Below are 15,083 nucleotides of genomic sequence, written 5' to 3' on the forward strand. Positions count from 1 at the left end.
GTTAGTGAAGGATTGCATACCATCAACAAGAAGGGGTGGTAGGTTCACTCCCTCCCTCTTTATCTTTTGTTAGTGAAGGAGTTCATACCATCAACAAGAAGGGGTGGTAGGTTCACTCTTTGTGATTGTTGAACAGAGAGGAGGTAGTTCTTCACCACCTCTTGGCTCCTGTGTTACGCAGAGATAATTCCTTTTTGCGTGAGAGTGAGACGTCTGGCCAGCAAACCTAACTGGGGTAGGCTTTTTCTACTACATCTTTCACACCAGACAGGCACCAAAGTGATCTACTGATAGATTTTTCTTTTCAGACAATGTTACACTTTTCTGCTGTTTCAACAGATTTCAGCCAGAAATTATCTGCCCTCTCACTGGTGTAATAATGTAGTTGGTAAAAATGCATCTCCTTATGAAAGGAGCAAGGGATAGGTAATAATGTAGTTGGTAAAAATGCATCTCCCTTATGAAAGGAGGAAGGGATAGGAGGAGATGGGTCCTCCACCTTCCCCTCCCTCTTGCCATATGAGGGCTCCCACTTCCCACCCCTTTGTTTCGAAGGAGAAGAGTGATCTACTTGATGTGTCCTATGTTAGCATAAATGAATTTATAAATACATCATGAAATTCATAATTTGTAAACGGAAACCATTGTTTACCTCCAGTCCAGAAGTACAATCGGTTCGTCATAGAAAGTCACTTCTAAACCAGATCCATAAAACTAAAACACTTATTTCCTAGTGTCCGTGTGAGAGGGTTCTTCGTCTCCTGTTCCCTTTTATTGATTATAGAACAAGGGCGGGAGAGGGAAGCCTTCTACCAATAATGGGGTTACCCTCTTTTCCAGTCAAGGACCCTCCCATTCCCCTAAAAAAGATGAGAAAACGAGGACTTCCCTTCCCCTTCTGCTTCTACTTTTTTTCTCTGACAGTGAAGTTGTCCTAGAGCTCCCTTGCCTACAAAGGAGGGGGAGACCCTTCTGCTCTTGGTAATTTCTGCCTCTTATCTCTTTTAGAAGGAAGTCATTTCGTGAGCACACAAGTTACAGTAATGAAATATTTTAATTAAAGAATAAGAGCAATTTCCCTTTAGAATCTCTAATAGCAAATTCAGCCCGAAATCCCTTAATCCCACTTTAAAGAACTAACCATGCTCTCATCAACATTTTCTTAATCGCAAAACCACCACTCCGCAGGATCATATCTAAAGCAAGCGACCACGAACGAACAGGGAAGAACGGTGTCTCATGCATGAATCCACGACCCAGAACATGGATCGGTTTGATGGGAGGAAGGAGACAGGAGAGGATTCGGTTGGCCTACGCCACTAGTCGGCTTCTTCCTCAATCCACGTTAAGATCATGTGTTCACTATTTAAAACTTGTACCATATTTAATCAATAACAGCGAAACATTGAAAAAGAAGAAAAGACTGAAAGTGCAGAAGGAAGGGGAGATCAATCTCCTTCTTTCGTGCAATATATGTCATCACGTGGGCGGGTTCGGCTGTGTGAATAAAAGCTCCCCTCACATGGCCACCACATGAGGAAGAGACTCCGCATTTGTTTCCTCTGCAGCATGAAATTTTCATCATCTCCACCACGTTTACAGCTATTCTGGATTAAACTATTCAAGCGCAATTACCAGAAGAAACCATGAGCTGTTTCCTGTATTTACAGAGGAAGAGAATGCCGTCGTCGTTGAGAGAGAGGGAAGAAAAAGTGAAAGAGGGAGTGGATCAGATGGGACCCCGACAGGCTGTTGGAGAGATCCCCATTGCTCGTCTTTTCATCAACAGTGACATCCAGATTGTGGCTCTTCGAGCTGTGATCTGCTAAGCAAAGACTTTAGTTTCTCTTTTGCTGGACAATCACGACGCGCCATTCTCCTCCTTCCGCAATGCGGCGGTGACTGGAATCTCCACCACTCCTTTCAATCCAGTTGCTCAGATCATCAGGGTTAGATCCCTGAGAGGAGCTGTAAAACTATATAAAAAATCACAGATTGGCCTTTTTGCTTTAAAGTCACATCCTTGTTTTCTCCTCTTTAGGCAGATTAACGATAACGCCCCTGGCGGTGTTTACACTTCAATACCTGACCAAAATTCCATAATATTTCTTCCCCTTTAAGCAAGATATACCTAATAATTGAATAAGTTGGTCACCTAATTACACATATTACATAAATAACCCCACATCTTCCCTAATTATATTTTACCACATTGTCTAACAGCCAATAGAAACCTAGAGGTGGGTCTTGTTCCTTCTCTACCGATCAAACTATTCGCGAGACTACTCAAAGTTGGTATGTAGTAACTTGAATATGTTGGCCTAGACAACGTCTCGACGGAGGGGAGAGGTGAATTGAGATACAATATAAAATTTAAGCTCTTATAGTGCAATCACAAGTAAATAGATAAACATAATGGAATTCATGCACACAATCAGTATCGATGTTTTCCTACTGGTAATCGTTATCCAACAACTCTTATTTGGAAAAAAATCACTAATTTACTATATTAGCTGAAATCTACTAAGAGATTTCATCTTTGTTTGAGTCAAGCATATCTCTAATTACATAATTTAATCTCACTTCGAGAGGTTCAGTATAAATTAACTCCAACTCTAGTTGGTACTTCTTTTCTAAATTTCATACTCTAGAAGACTAATTCTTATAGGTTTAAATTACTAGAGAACTTCTATCAAAGAAAATTAAAATACAAAAGAGTAAAATCAAGCTTATAATTTTTTATATTTGGAGAGAGCCCTTCTCCTAGTGATATCCAAGTTTTCAAATCTTTAAGCACATGAATTGAAATGTATAGGAATTTGATGGAACTTTGAATGCAATGAATGTGAAGAGAAAATGAATGTTTAAATAATTTTGAAGTTTTTCTCTTTAAAAGGGTAAAATAAAAAATTTAAACCTGAAAATATTCTTATAGAGGTTTGGTATGCTAATATAAACTCAACTCATTGTCCTTTACAAGTTTGGAAACTTATTTAAGAGTGTCCCAATCAAACTAAGCATTTTTACCCTTTTCTAAAAAGTTGTAAAAAATGTTGATTAATCATCGGAAAGGTACGATTGATCAACCATGTTTAACAGACTATATTTTTTGTGTTCACTAAGCCTATTAATATATCAAGGCATCAATTAACGAGTTTTCATCCTTTTAAAAAACTCATTGATCTATCAAACCCATTTCGATTGATTTATCATACTTTATAAAACTAGTTGTGCAGTATTTTAATAATCAATCATGCCTTATAACTTTATTTGGCAACATTTTGGAAGATCGATTATGCTAGACTCAATAACCGATCATACTTCAAGGTTCTGCCATACTGCATTCGGGATGATCGATCAAACATATGTGGGCTGATTGATAATGCTTTATGCCAGAGTGTAAATTTAAATTTTTAAACATTACAAAAACAAGATTAAGGGTTTTTTCAAGTTTAAATTGGTTTTATACATTGTTTATATATGGTTTTGAAAAGTTTTTATGCCCAAAAACTCCAATACTTTTGTGTATCTTAGAATTTTAAGTTTTGTGACTGTCCTTGTATATGGTTAGAGTTCTTGAGATATTTCTAAAAAACTTTCACTCTAGTTTTTAAGTTTTTTAAGCTTTACTGATAAGTGCTTCTTCGAGATAGTTAAACACGTCATATAGCTTGATTTATTGTATTGAATTTATCGATTTTTATTTATAGGTCTTGATTTTGTATAAGGAATTGCATCTGAAATGTTCGATTTGTAAATATTAACACAAATACCGTTAAGTTTTGTTATCATAATAGAATAATTGAATGTCAACTTTGGGCAACAATTTCTTCCTTTTTTATGATGATAAAACCTAGTTGATTAGAAATATATTCTAGAGTGATAATTAATGGTATATTGGGCAAAAACAAAGCATTCATGAAATGTCCTTAGGTCAAAAGTGTGAGGGTATTACAGTAAATTCATTATAGAAGAGCCTTTTAACGACCACCCGCGGATAAATTACCGGCTTTTATTTGACGCTTGTGGGCTTATAAATATTGGTTGATAGAGTTGGCACAGAGCTTCTGCAGGCATCAATGGCGGAGCTCGAAAATCCCCATGTGATGCCCAAAGTCATCACGTTTCTCTCCTCTCTGCTTCAGAGAGTAGCCGACTCGAACGATTCGGTCCGGCGCTTCGAGCAGCAGAAGATCTCCGTCTTTCATGGACTCACCAGGCCTACCATCTCCATCCAAAGATACCTCGAAAGGATCTTCAAGTATGCGAATTGCAGCCCGTCTTGCTTTGTGGTTGCCTACATCTACCTCGATCGATTTGCGCAGAGGCAACCCTCGTTGCCCATCATCTCCTTCAACGTACATCGACTCCTGATCACCAGCGTCATGGTTGCCGCCAAATTCATGGATGATATGTGAGTGTTGATTCATCCTGTTACTGAGCTCTTTAGCTATTTCGGTCGCTTTCTACGATCTGTCTTCACTGATCTTGAGTTCTGTAAATCTGCATTCTGGGTTTTTGTGGGTTTGCTCTGTTTGAATTCTTTCTGCTGAAAATCTCACGCAGAAGACTTTGAAATTTTTGCGTTTTGATGTTCTTCACTTTATCCTCATATCTACTCTTTATTTTTCTCGAATCCTTCGGGTCCCTGCAATCGAGAATTTTGTTAATCTCCTGAATGGAGATGTTGTTATAATCTTCTTGACATGTTTTTTCGCTGAGAAGAGGGAGAATGTCCTGAACTAATTGACGTTAGAACTGTGGAACTACCCGATTGGCTCAATTCTTCTCCAATCTTTCTTTCGTTTGCTTTTAAAACTCAAACCCCTTTTTCTTCTACAATGTCACTAACCTTCTCATTTATTTATTTCCCCAATTAACTAAAAACAACCTTATGTCAACCATTAAGACGAAAGCATTTAGGATGATCTCCCCCTTTTTTTTCTGTAGCTGGATGTCTGGAACCGATCGATTCGATGAAATCCTCAAAACGTCATGCCAAACTAACTCTAAAAGCAACTACCCACCTAATTATGGCTAAACTTCTCAGTCCGAACTCATAAATGAATTCTGGAATTGATCGAGTCTCTACTTTTATTTTCTGTTCTGGAATGAGTCTTCTAAAGAGTGTTTTGGTGCATCCAGGTACTACAACAATGCTTACTACGCCAAAGTGGGTGGAATCAGCACTACAGAGATGAACTTCCTTGAAGTGGATTTCCTATTTGGGCTGAGCTTCCACTTGAATGTAACTCCTGCTGCTTTCCACTCCTACTGCAACTACTTACAAAGAGAGATGTTGCTTGAATCTTCCCTCAATCTAGCCAAACCATTAAAACTCCATTGCAGCTTCTCAGAAGATGATTCCACCCCTCAGAAACATCAGCTAGCTGTTTGATGTTTTAGCTGAGGACTTCCAGGCATTCCCATCACCTTTCTGAACTAAGACCCACTCGGTTTTTAGTCCTGTTTTTTGTTTTCTTCTTTTTGTTGAAGGCTCTTCACTGTATTCTGTATTTAATAGTCGTAAATAGAAGCAGAAGAGAGATTGTGACTTCTCCTTTACAGCTGGCCATGTTCCTTTTGTTATCTACCAAACTTCCTGCTTGTCTTTCTCTTATACTTGTTCCACCGGTGAAGCCAGGCATCGCGAGTAAGGTCACTCTCACACATATCTCAAGACAAAGCAACCAACCCCTTTCGAAGAGAAAATTTTCTGAATTTCATCAGAGGGGTAGTCCCCCACAAAGGGTAGCCCTTCTAAGGCCATTTCGTGGAACGGAGACAGGGGAAGGACCTCTGACATGAGAAAACGGAGACAGGAATCCCCAGTCTGCGCCTGGACAGCGGAGACTTGCCCAAGGATAAAGGGTTTTACGTTCTTCCATTGATTGGATCATGTGACTCCCAACAACTACTGGCATAATGGCATTAGGGAGAAGAAACTTTCTTCAGGCATGCATTTGCAGTACTCATAAAGCCCCGCGATGGCTTAAATACAATTAACCACAAGGAAGAAGATTTCAAATCGGGAAGGTGAGTTGCCGCTGGCGTCAATCATTGGTTTTAAGTTTGTTCCGTGATCATTTGAACTTTGCTTTACTGGGTTAAGATTAGGAGAGAGATTAGGAAGGAAGAAAAGAATAAGGGAATAAATCGAGGCGTGCCAAGGTGTTTGAGTAAGAAACACACCATGCCAGCAACCACCAGCCAACAGCCACCAGCCACCAGCCAGCTTCCAGCCTAAATTTCATATTTTAATCGGTCATCGTCGAGAATCTTTTGATATGGGCTGTGAATTGTAAAGCAGAAACTGTCTGTAATGGCAGCAATTAACCACATCCTGGCCTTTTTACCCAAAAAGAAGAAGAAAGGGCACGACCAGGTCGTGCTTATATAGGAGAGGCCCCCCTTCGTACGCTCAGAATATTGGTGGGAATAGAAATTCTGTCAGGAAGCTCCGTATTTGCTCTTTCCAAAGATGATGAAGCTATATAGATCATAACATTTATTGATCTCTTCTTTGGAACCTTACAAAAAGAAAACACAGTTTTCAAACGGTTAGTACACATTCAAAATAAATCAATTAAGAATCGAGAAATCAAAGCTTATTCTTCTTAAACCCACCCCCAATAGATATCTTGAATTGGGCTGGACTAAACCTTTTCCCTTCCCTTTTGCATCCCCTAAAATTAAAAGTTGGTAATCGATAAAAAGCGGATTTGATCAATGGAATTCTAGCTATTGCATGTGTGTTTGTGCGTGTGTGTATGTGTATGTGTGTGCTTGCGTATATACATGGGTGTGTGGATGGGTGGGTATGTCTACAATGACACGAATAAGGATCCTCTTTTGTGTTTAGGTTGTGTTTATAGTGTTATGTAAAATGTAATATAGGGTTCTAATTGTTTGATCCTATAAGGATAAACCTAGAGGGTGAAGGGGAGCACATAGTTTCATCGAATTCTAGCTATTGCATGTGTGTGAACATGTGTGGTGTTTATGTGCGTGTTTGTGCATGTGTGTATGTGTATGTGTGTGCTTGAGGACGTGCAAGGGTGTGTGGATGGGTGGGTATGTCCACAATGACACGTGAATAAGGATCCTCTTTTGTGATTAGGTGGGTGTGTATGTGCGTGTGTGTATGTGTATGTGTGTGCTTGCGGATGTGCAAAGGTGTGTGGATGAGTGGGTATGTCCACAATGACACGTGAATAAGGATCCTCTTTTGTGATTAGGTGGGTGTGTATGTGCGTGTTTGTGCATGTGTGTATGTGTGTGCTTGCGAACGTGTAAGGGTGTGTGGATGGGTATGTCCACAATGACACGTGAATAAGGATCCTCTTTTGTGATTAGGACGTGTTTACAGTGTTATTTAAAATGTAATATAGGGTTCTAATTGTTTGATCTTATAAGGATAAACCTAGAGGGTGAAGGGGTAGCGAATAGTTTCATCATATTTTATGACTAACTATAATTTGAACTTCAATTAATTGCAATCCAAACATACAGAAATACAACAATAGTCAACCACAATAACATGAGGATTTATAGAGGTTCACAATCCCCCATACGGATTTATAATTCATTATATTGAGCATCATAACAACACCAAAACACCTCAAAAGTTTGAATTACAATACATGTCAACATTTAGGATTTATGTTAAGCAACTAGGAACACTCACTTAAACTCGTACACAAATTTTCAATTTTCAAGAGGATTACTCTTTATAAGTGTAGCATAGTAATACTTCTAATTAGTCTAGTATTATTAAAAAAATAAGTGCAAAATGAATATACCCAATCCTAGGTAATTTTATTGGCATTTTAGTAGCTCAATCTTAATATGATTTGAAAATGAAGTGCCCAATAAGATGCTACTAAAGTTGATTCTAAAGGGAAGTCAATAGAATATGCACTGAGGTGCCAAAGTTGAACAAGAGATGATTAAAAATCATGAACACATTCAACAATTAATGAGTAAATACTTGATTAATATTTAAAATCTCATTGTGATAAGAATGTTATTTTCGATTTTTTGTGCCTCAAATGGGTCATTCTTTGTCAAGTGCCAAATGTCCCAATCCATTGATTGGAGGAAGAATTCTATTTTTACCTTCCAATAGCCATAGTTAACACCATTGAATAGCGGGAGGGGCGGTTGGCGGTTGTCCTTTGGAAATGAGCAACTTATCCTGAGATGCCATTTGAATTGATTTTCAAAATCCATAAGATTTTGATTCCACATGTGCTTTGACCTACTTTGATACCAATTGTTGGCCCGGGTGGCTTCTCAAAAGAGGGGATGGATTGATTTTTTACAAGATTAAACTTAAGTGTGTAAGAATTTGAGTAAATAAAAAATACAAGTATTGAGACAAAAATTCACACACCACAAATAACACTAAATATTTTCTTATCGATGTTCTCCTATTGGTATTCACCACCCAAGAATTTTTGCTTGAAAGTTCCACTAATATCAGCTCTATTAGCTTGCAATTTACAAGAAAGAGATTTTGGCTCTCTTTCAAGCCACTTGTATGGTCAAATACACGATTACGAAACAATCTCTTCAAGAGATTTGCCAAATTCTAGCTCTAGCAAGCCTTTCTATCTAGATTGAGGAAGGTTCTAGATGAACCTATCAAGAAAATGAAAATAACACAATATAGAAAAACTTACACCCTTTAGATTTGTGGAGAGACAAGCTTATCCTTGAAATGTCCAAGCCTCTAGCCTTTTATGCACAATGGGGATCGACAAAAGCTTGACTATATGTATACAATGAGTAAAATGTGAGAAAGAATGGAGAGGTTTCATAAGAATATGCCATTTTATTTATCAAAATAGAACTTTGGGAGGAATTTTTATATGATTGAGAATAAAATGTGGTAGGTATGCCAATAAAAGCTCTTTTAACTTCTCAAAGAGACATTTGGTGGGGTATTTATAAGTTCCTCAAGCCAAACTAGTAATTTTTGCAAGTTTACTAGCTTTACATTGATTGATTGGTGTAAAGTATTGATAAATCAATCATGTGTAATGACTATATTTTCGTCAGAAAATGACTTATTGATTGATGGTATGATCGATTAATATCCTCTCGTTGGGTTTGACAACTTAAGTTGATCAATCAATGTATAGGGTATAATCGATCGGTCAAAATTCCTACTGGCAGTGCATAACAAGTATAATCAATCAATGACTTCGTTATGATCAACCATACTTTATGTCCCTGGTTGGCAAAGTTTTGTAAGATCGATCAATGTCTGAAGGTTGATCCATCAACCAACATGATTTTATATTGCCTAGACAACATTGATCGATCAATCCACTAGGGATGAATGATCATGATTTATAGCATAGTTTGGTCATGTTCTAGTTGATGGATCAATCAACCCTGATTGATCTATCATACTTTATATTTTTGGCATGTGCACTTTTGGTTGATCCATCAATCTAGTGTCAATTCACTAAGTGAATTTTTAAAGTATGAAAAAATGTGATCCTAAGTGACTCTGACATGCTCGAAATGTGTGTATACTTTGGTTAAAAAATGTAGAAATGCAAATATCACCTAAAACTCCAAAAGTTTTCATTGTACCTTAAGTTTAGAAAGTTTTGGGTTATTCTCTTACATAGATTGAGTTTTGTGATTTTCATGACTTCATCAACTCTAATCTTCAATGTTTTGCTTCTTCTTTCTGAGGGTACTTCTTCAAGAACACTTTTACACTTGTGTAGCTCAAGGTCTTTGAGAAGCTTGTATCAGTTCATTTCATAGACCTTTAACTTTTGTGTCTCTTGAAGGAAATGCATTTGAAATGTTTGAATTTCAATTGTTAGATCAATTAAGTTTTGTTATCATCAAAATTAAGAAGGGAGTCGACTCTCAGTCAACATGTGGGTCTTTTTATAGATTTTAAAACTTATTCTCAAGCACAATGATGTTTCTTGTTGTTGTTATTATCAAAATAAGGTGAAAAGTAGATCCAAACCTAATCCAACATGGTTTCCAATACTTCAAAGAAATGACCAATAACACTTGTAAGGTTAAGTCTCAAACAATTTTAGCTTATTGATTCAAGTGTAATTGTTCTAAGAGGTTTCATTTTTGGTTTTAAAACATAGGTTTCTTTATTAAATCGTTTAACTTTGAGTGCTAAAGACATATCTAATACACTAAAGACTCAAATATTGAGGTAAGTAGAGACTCATATGTAGTCTCACCTCTTTGAGCATTACATGATCTTGGACAGTGTTCATGAATAAAACTATAAATGATAACAATAAACTTATGTACTTAGTGAAGATTTTTTTCATATATCTTGGCTATTTTCCATTCATATCTTTACTTTTTTGGAAAGGGTAGGTTCCAAAGTCTAATTTTGCATAAATAGAAATTTGTGGTCCAATCAAAGTGTTCTTTTGTGAATTAGATAAACTTGTATAATGTTTCTAGCAGACTTATCCTCACTCATAATCTGGAGAAGTAAAGTTAGACCTTTTTTCATACTGGGAATAACTTTGAACTAATCAAATTAGAGTCTCCAAGTAGGTCTATGTTGCAATGAGTAACACTTTGGGAAACCAGGGTAAAGTACAAAAACAAGAAGTTGCTAGAGGGAGTTCTGTTTAAACTACCTGTTGTAGTTTGCTATAATTGTGTTGCCTAAATTTGTTCCTGCTGGACTTACTTTAGGGTAAAATCCATATTTTCTTGGAAAAGTAATTGATTGGGGAAAAGGGTATAAATACAAGTGATATGAAGATCTTTGATGTCTTTTTCTGCCTATCACAATCTAATAAAATTTGAAACTCTCAAACAATTTGAGTTTCTTGAGCATTTGATCTTAAGCTTTTACCTTATACATGCTTTTATCTATTAAATGTTATCTAAATTTAATTTCATCCTTGCAAATTATCTTTGTTTCTTCTACTAACAATACATCACATTTTAGAGAGGTTTTGGTGGAATTGTTCCTCTTGCATTACGCAAAATAAGTGTTCCATTAACAGGCTTCAACTTTTTAGGAATAGTCTTACACTATTATGAGATTAGAAAGATCTTGTGCTTATTACTTGAGAATTGACTTTAACTTTGGGAAGACATTCTTGGGATGGATGTGGTTACAGTCTACACATGAGGGGAGGTGTTAGAATAGTTCCATATTGATCTAAGGTAAGAAATCTCATGTGCTTATTACTTGTAACTATGACTAGTTATTTTAAGTAGGACTTAGACCCGATTGTAGTATGTTAAAAGAGAAGGTTCTTGCATGGGCCCCACCCAAAAAATAGTCCCGCATTAATATGATATTAAAAAGATTCAATTTTTGTTACTTGAGAGAGACCTCCTAACTTTGGCTAATCACGTTAAGACAAATTTGGATTAAGAGACAACAAAATCTAATTTGGCCCATTTATTTAACCTGAACTCAACCAAAGTTATATATATGCATAGACAAAATATTTATGAATGTATCATTGTTGTTTGGATTGATATTTTTTTATATGTTTTTATTTTTATTTTTATTTTAGTTGACACTAGGAATGTCAACATTTTTTGCTTATTTGACATATATAGCTAACATTAGTTCTAATGTAGCTATAGACAATGACTCAACTTCACCAAAGTACTACCCCCCCTAAAACCACTAATGCAATGGAAGGGAGCCTAGATGGAGGTACCCCAAATGAGGAAGAAGGTGACTCTTTCTAGAGTAAAAAAAGACAAAAGAGGTATCATGTGTGATTGGAATTCAAATAAATCTCACTTCTAGTTAGTGCAAAAATAACTCAACGTGTTAATTGTAAAACCAATTTGAGTGTTATTAGTAGTAGAGTGACCTTACATATGAGTCAACATTTGAAACATGTCCTAGTAGAAACGTGGAAATATCAAAAAAATAAAAACCATAAACTTTCAACCAGTGGGATTTATTATTGATCATAGTTCATTTGGCCTTCTTTTTTTTATGAATTTTGGAGGTAAGTCTGATCAAGTTAAAAGGAAAATGCTTATTGCTCATTGGATTCTTATGTATGAGCATCCACTAGTGATAGTAGAAGAAGAAGGATTTATTTTTGTAATGAAAATGGCAAATGTGAACTATGAAAATATATCTTGTAAGGCCATTAAAAGGAGTGTGTATAGGTGTATGAGGCAAAAAAAATAAAAAAATTAACGACTTTATTGAAAGAAATTAACAAGATTAGTCTTACCATAGATCTTTGGAAGTCACAAAATCAAAAAATTGAATACATGGTTATTATTAGGCATTTCGTTGATTGTAATTGGAAGCTACAAAATGAGTTTTTTTTTGTGTATGTTCTTTCTCCTCGTCGTGGTGCTGACATAAAATATGTTATTTGCAAGTGTTTAAATATTTGAAAATAAAGTATTTAGTATCTCAGTTGATAATATTGTGTATAATGATGTTTGTTTAAGACGTTAAAAGATGATTTTTCTAAAAATAGTAAATTTTTTATGGTAGGAAGTTGTTTCGTGTGTGTTGTTGTGATCATATTCTAAATTTATGAGTCCAAGATGGTCTTGGTGAAATTAAAAATATCATTGAGAATGTGTGTGGAACTGTCATATTCATTAATCAATCTGAGACAAGACTTCGTTCTTTTTCTGAAATTGTGTAGTAATTACAAATAGGTGCAAAAAAGATTGGTCATTGATTGTCAAACTCATTGGAACTCTACTTATGGTATATTATCTTGTGCATTAAAAATTAGAGATCCATTTCCTAAATTTTAAGATAGAGATCCAACTTATAATTGATTACCAAGTCTTGATGAAGGAGAAAGGTTAAAATGGTGTATGATATTCTAGAAGTTTTTAATATAGTCACTAATATCATTTCTAGGAGTAACTACCATACTTCTAATTTGTATCTTCGTGAGATATATAGGGTAAAATAAGTTTTAAATTTTCATTCCATTAATGAAAATGTTTTCATTCTGATAATAGTTAGTAAAATGAAAGAAAATTTTAATAAGTATTGGGGTGAATGTAATTTGTTAATGGTTGTTGCTCATTTTTGAACCCAAGGGTCAAATTAAAATTGACTGAAATATGTTTTCTAAAAATATGTTATGAGGTGGAAGCTAAAGTGAATATAACTTAGTTTGGCAGACCTTATTTGAGATTTATGATGAATATGTAGCCATGTGTAATGCATGAATTAGTGATGAAGAGAGATTTTTAAGGTTAGTTCTTCAAGTGTTACTACAAGTTGTTGGTCACATTATTCATCAGATTCAGGTTGGTTAAAGTTAATGACTTATGCAAAATATGTGAAAGTATTGAATTCACTAAAGTCAGAATTGAATCACAATATGATTTAGATGTTGTAGAATGGTGAAAAGTGAATTACTTGAAATTTTGGGTATTATCTAAGATGACAATAGATATTTTTATAATTCTCATATATACAGTAACCTTAGAGTCTACTTTTAGTATTGGTGGTAGAGTAGTAGATCAACATCGTTCTTCCTTGGTACTATATACAATTCAAGCTTTGATTTGTCGTAGTAATCGGATTTGGGTTCTTCATGGTATTAATAAAAATCAAAAGGAGAACTACTATTGGATAATTATTTATTATGATATTTTTATGAATATTTTAGTTTTATTTATTAAATTTTTGTTTGATGACTTCAATATGAGAAGAAGCATGTGGAGATAATGCTACCTGTTACATGATTTTTTTATCTTTTCCTTATCTTAGTAATTTTATTTTTTTCTATTATATGCAGTAATTAGTAGTAGAAGAATATTTTTTATCGGACATTATCAAATTTTATTCTTTTGTTTTTATCATAGGTGGAGATTTTACTTTGAGGGAATGAGGACTCGGCATATTATTTCCTTGCATGAAGGGAAAGAGTTGAGCTTTTTTAGGAATAAGTTTCCATTCTTAGAAATTTCTAATTGTGAACAACAAAATTACAAAACTTGAGCTTAATATTTGGTTCATAATTTTTGTCTAAATTTAATATTGCTATTTCATTTAAAATTTTGTATTTGATTATTAGCCGAACTTCTGCAAAATTTTATGTAATGTTTATAAACAATTTTACACATAGTTTATGTACAATTTTATGCAAAGTCTAAGTACAATTTTATATAGAGTTCATGCACAATTTTATTATGTACAACTTATTTGAGTTGTATTTTATACAAAATTTTATATGTAGATCGGAGCTCAAACCCAACTCAAGCTCAAATTCGATTAAAATTCTTGAGCTCGAACTTGGCTCGACTTGATGCCACTCCTAAATACGAGGGTCATTCTTTAACAAAGTTTTTTTTTTCTAAAATACCCCTCTAGAAACTTTCATATCTAATAATTTCATTAAAAAAATTTCATCTCAATAAAATCCACTAAATGATATACTAACATTGTTTGCCTAATAAGATAACTATATGAAATGCTCTTATTAAAATATCTAAAATTATATTATCTAATTTTTATTTTTAATAAATACTTAAATATATAAATATATGTGCAAGTAAATAAATGAGACAAGACTATATTTAACTATAATTTATAATTTTACCACTTTTCAAACGCATTGTCGATGTTTAAATTACATTCAAATTTATAACAATATATGATTATCATTAACAATAATAATAAATTAAAAGGAATTAGATAGGTAGAATATATTGTTTGTTTTAAATGATGCTGAATTTTATTAAGAGAGCTCAAATAAGCAGATTACACGAGGGAAAATCTTCCCAAACAATGAGAGATTATTGCGAGGTTCCGGATTTTGCTAATTTATTAGCCAAAGAATTGGCTGATCTAGGAACGAGGTTCCAATTACAATGAATGGATGACACAATGTTAGCAATACAATTAATGATTGGCCAGTGACGCCAAGGAGGTTGAATATAATGTTAAACACCTAAAATGACCTTATTAAAATATATAAAATTCTATTATTCAATTTTATATGTAATAAATATTTAAATATTTAAATAAATAAATAAATGAGAAGGGCATTTTAGAAATTTTCTTTAGTAAGTAAGAAATGTTTGTATTTCGTTAAAGAAGGGGTTAT

The 15,083-nt window shown here is 34.5% G+C and overlaps 1 protein-coding gene across 1 annotated transcript; it reads left to right on the plus strand.

The window, feature by feature from the left end:
• Positions 1-4,058: 4,058 nt before the first annotated feature.
• On the plus strand, positions 4,059-5,567 carry LOC137948309 (cyclin-U4-1-like). Its single transcript, XM_068794351.1, has 2 exons — positions 4,059-4,414; positions 5,146-5,567. Exons 1-2 carry the CDS (start codon positions 4,080-4,082, stop codon positions 5,396-5,398), a joined length of 588 nt encoding a protein of 195 aa, XP_068650452.1. The 5' UTR covers positions 4,059-4,079; the 3' UTR covers positions 5,399-5,567.
• Positions 5,568-15,083: the final 9,516 nt, after the last annotated feature.

Source organism: Aristolochia californica, unplaced genomic scaffold (assembly GCF_029961685.1).
Source record: "Aristolochia californica isolate CCGP_79_NKW_82.1479 unplaced genomic scaffold, dmAriCali1.0.hap1 SCAF_13, whole genome shotgun sequence".
Taxonomy (NCBI): Eukaryota; Viridiplantae; Streptophyta; class Magnoliopsida; order Piperales; family Aristolochiaceae; genus Aristolochia; species Aristolochia californica.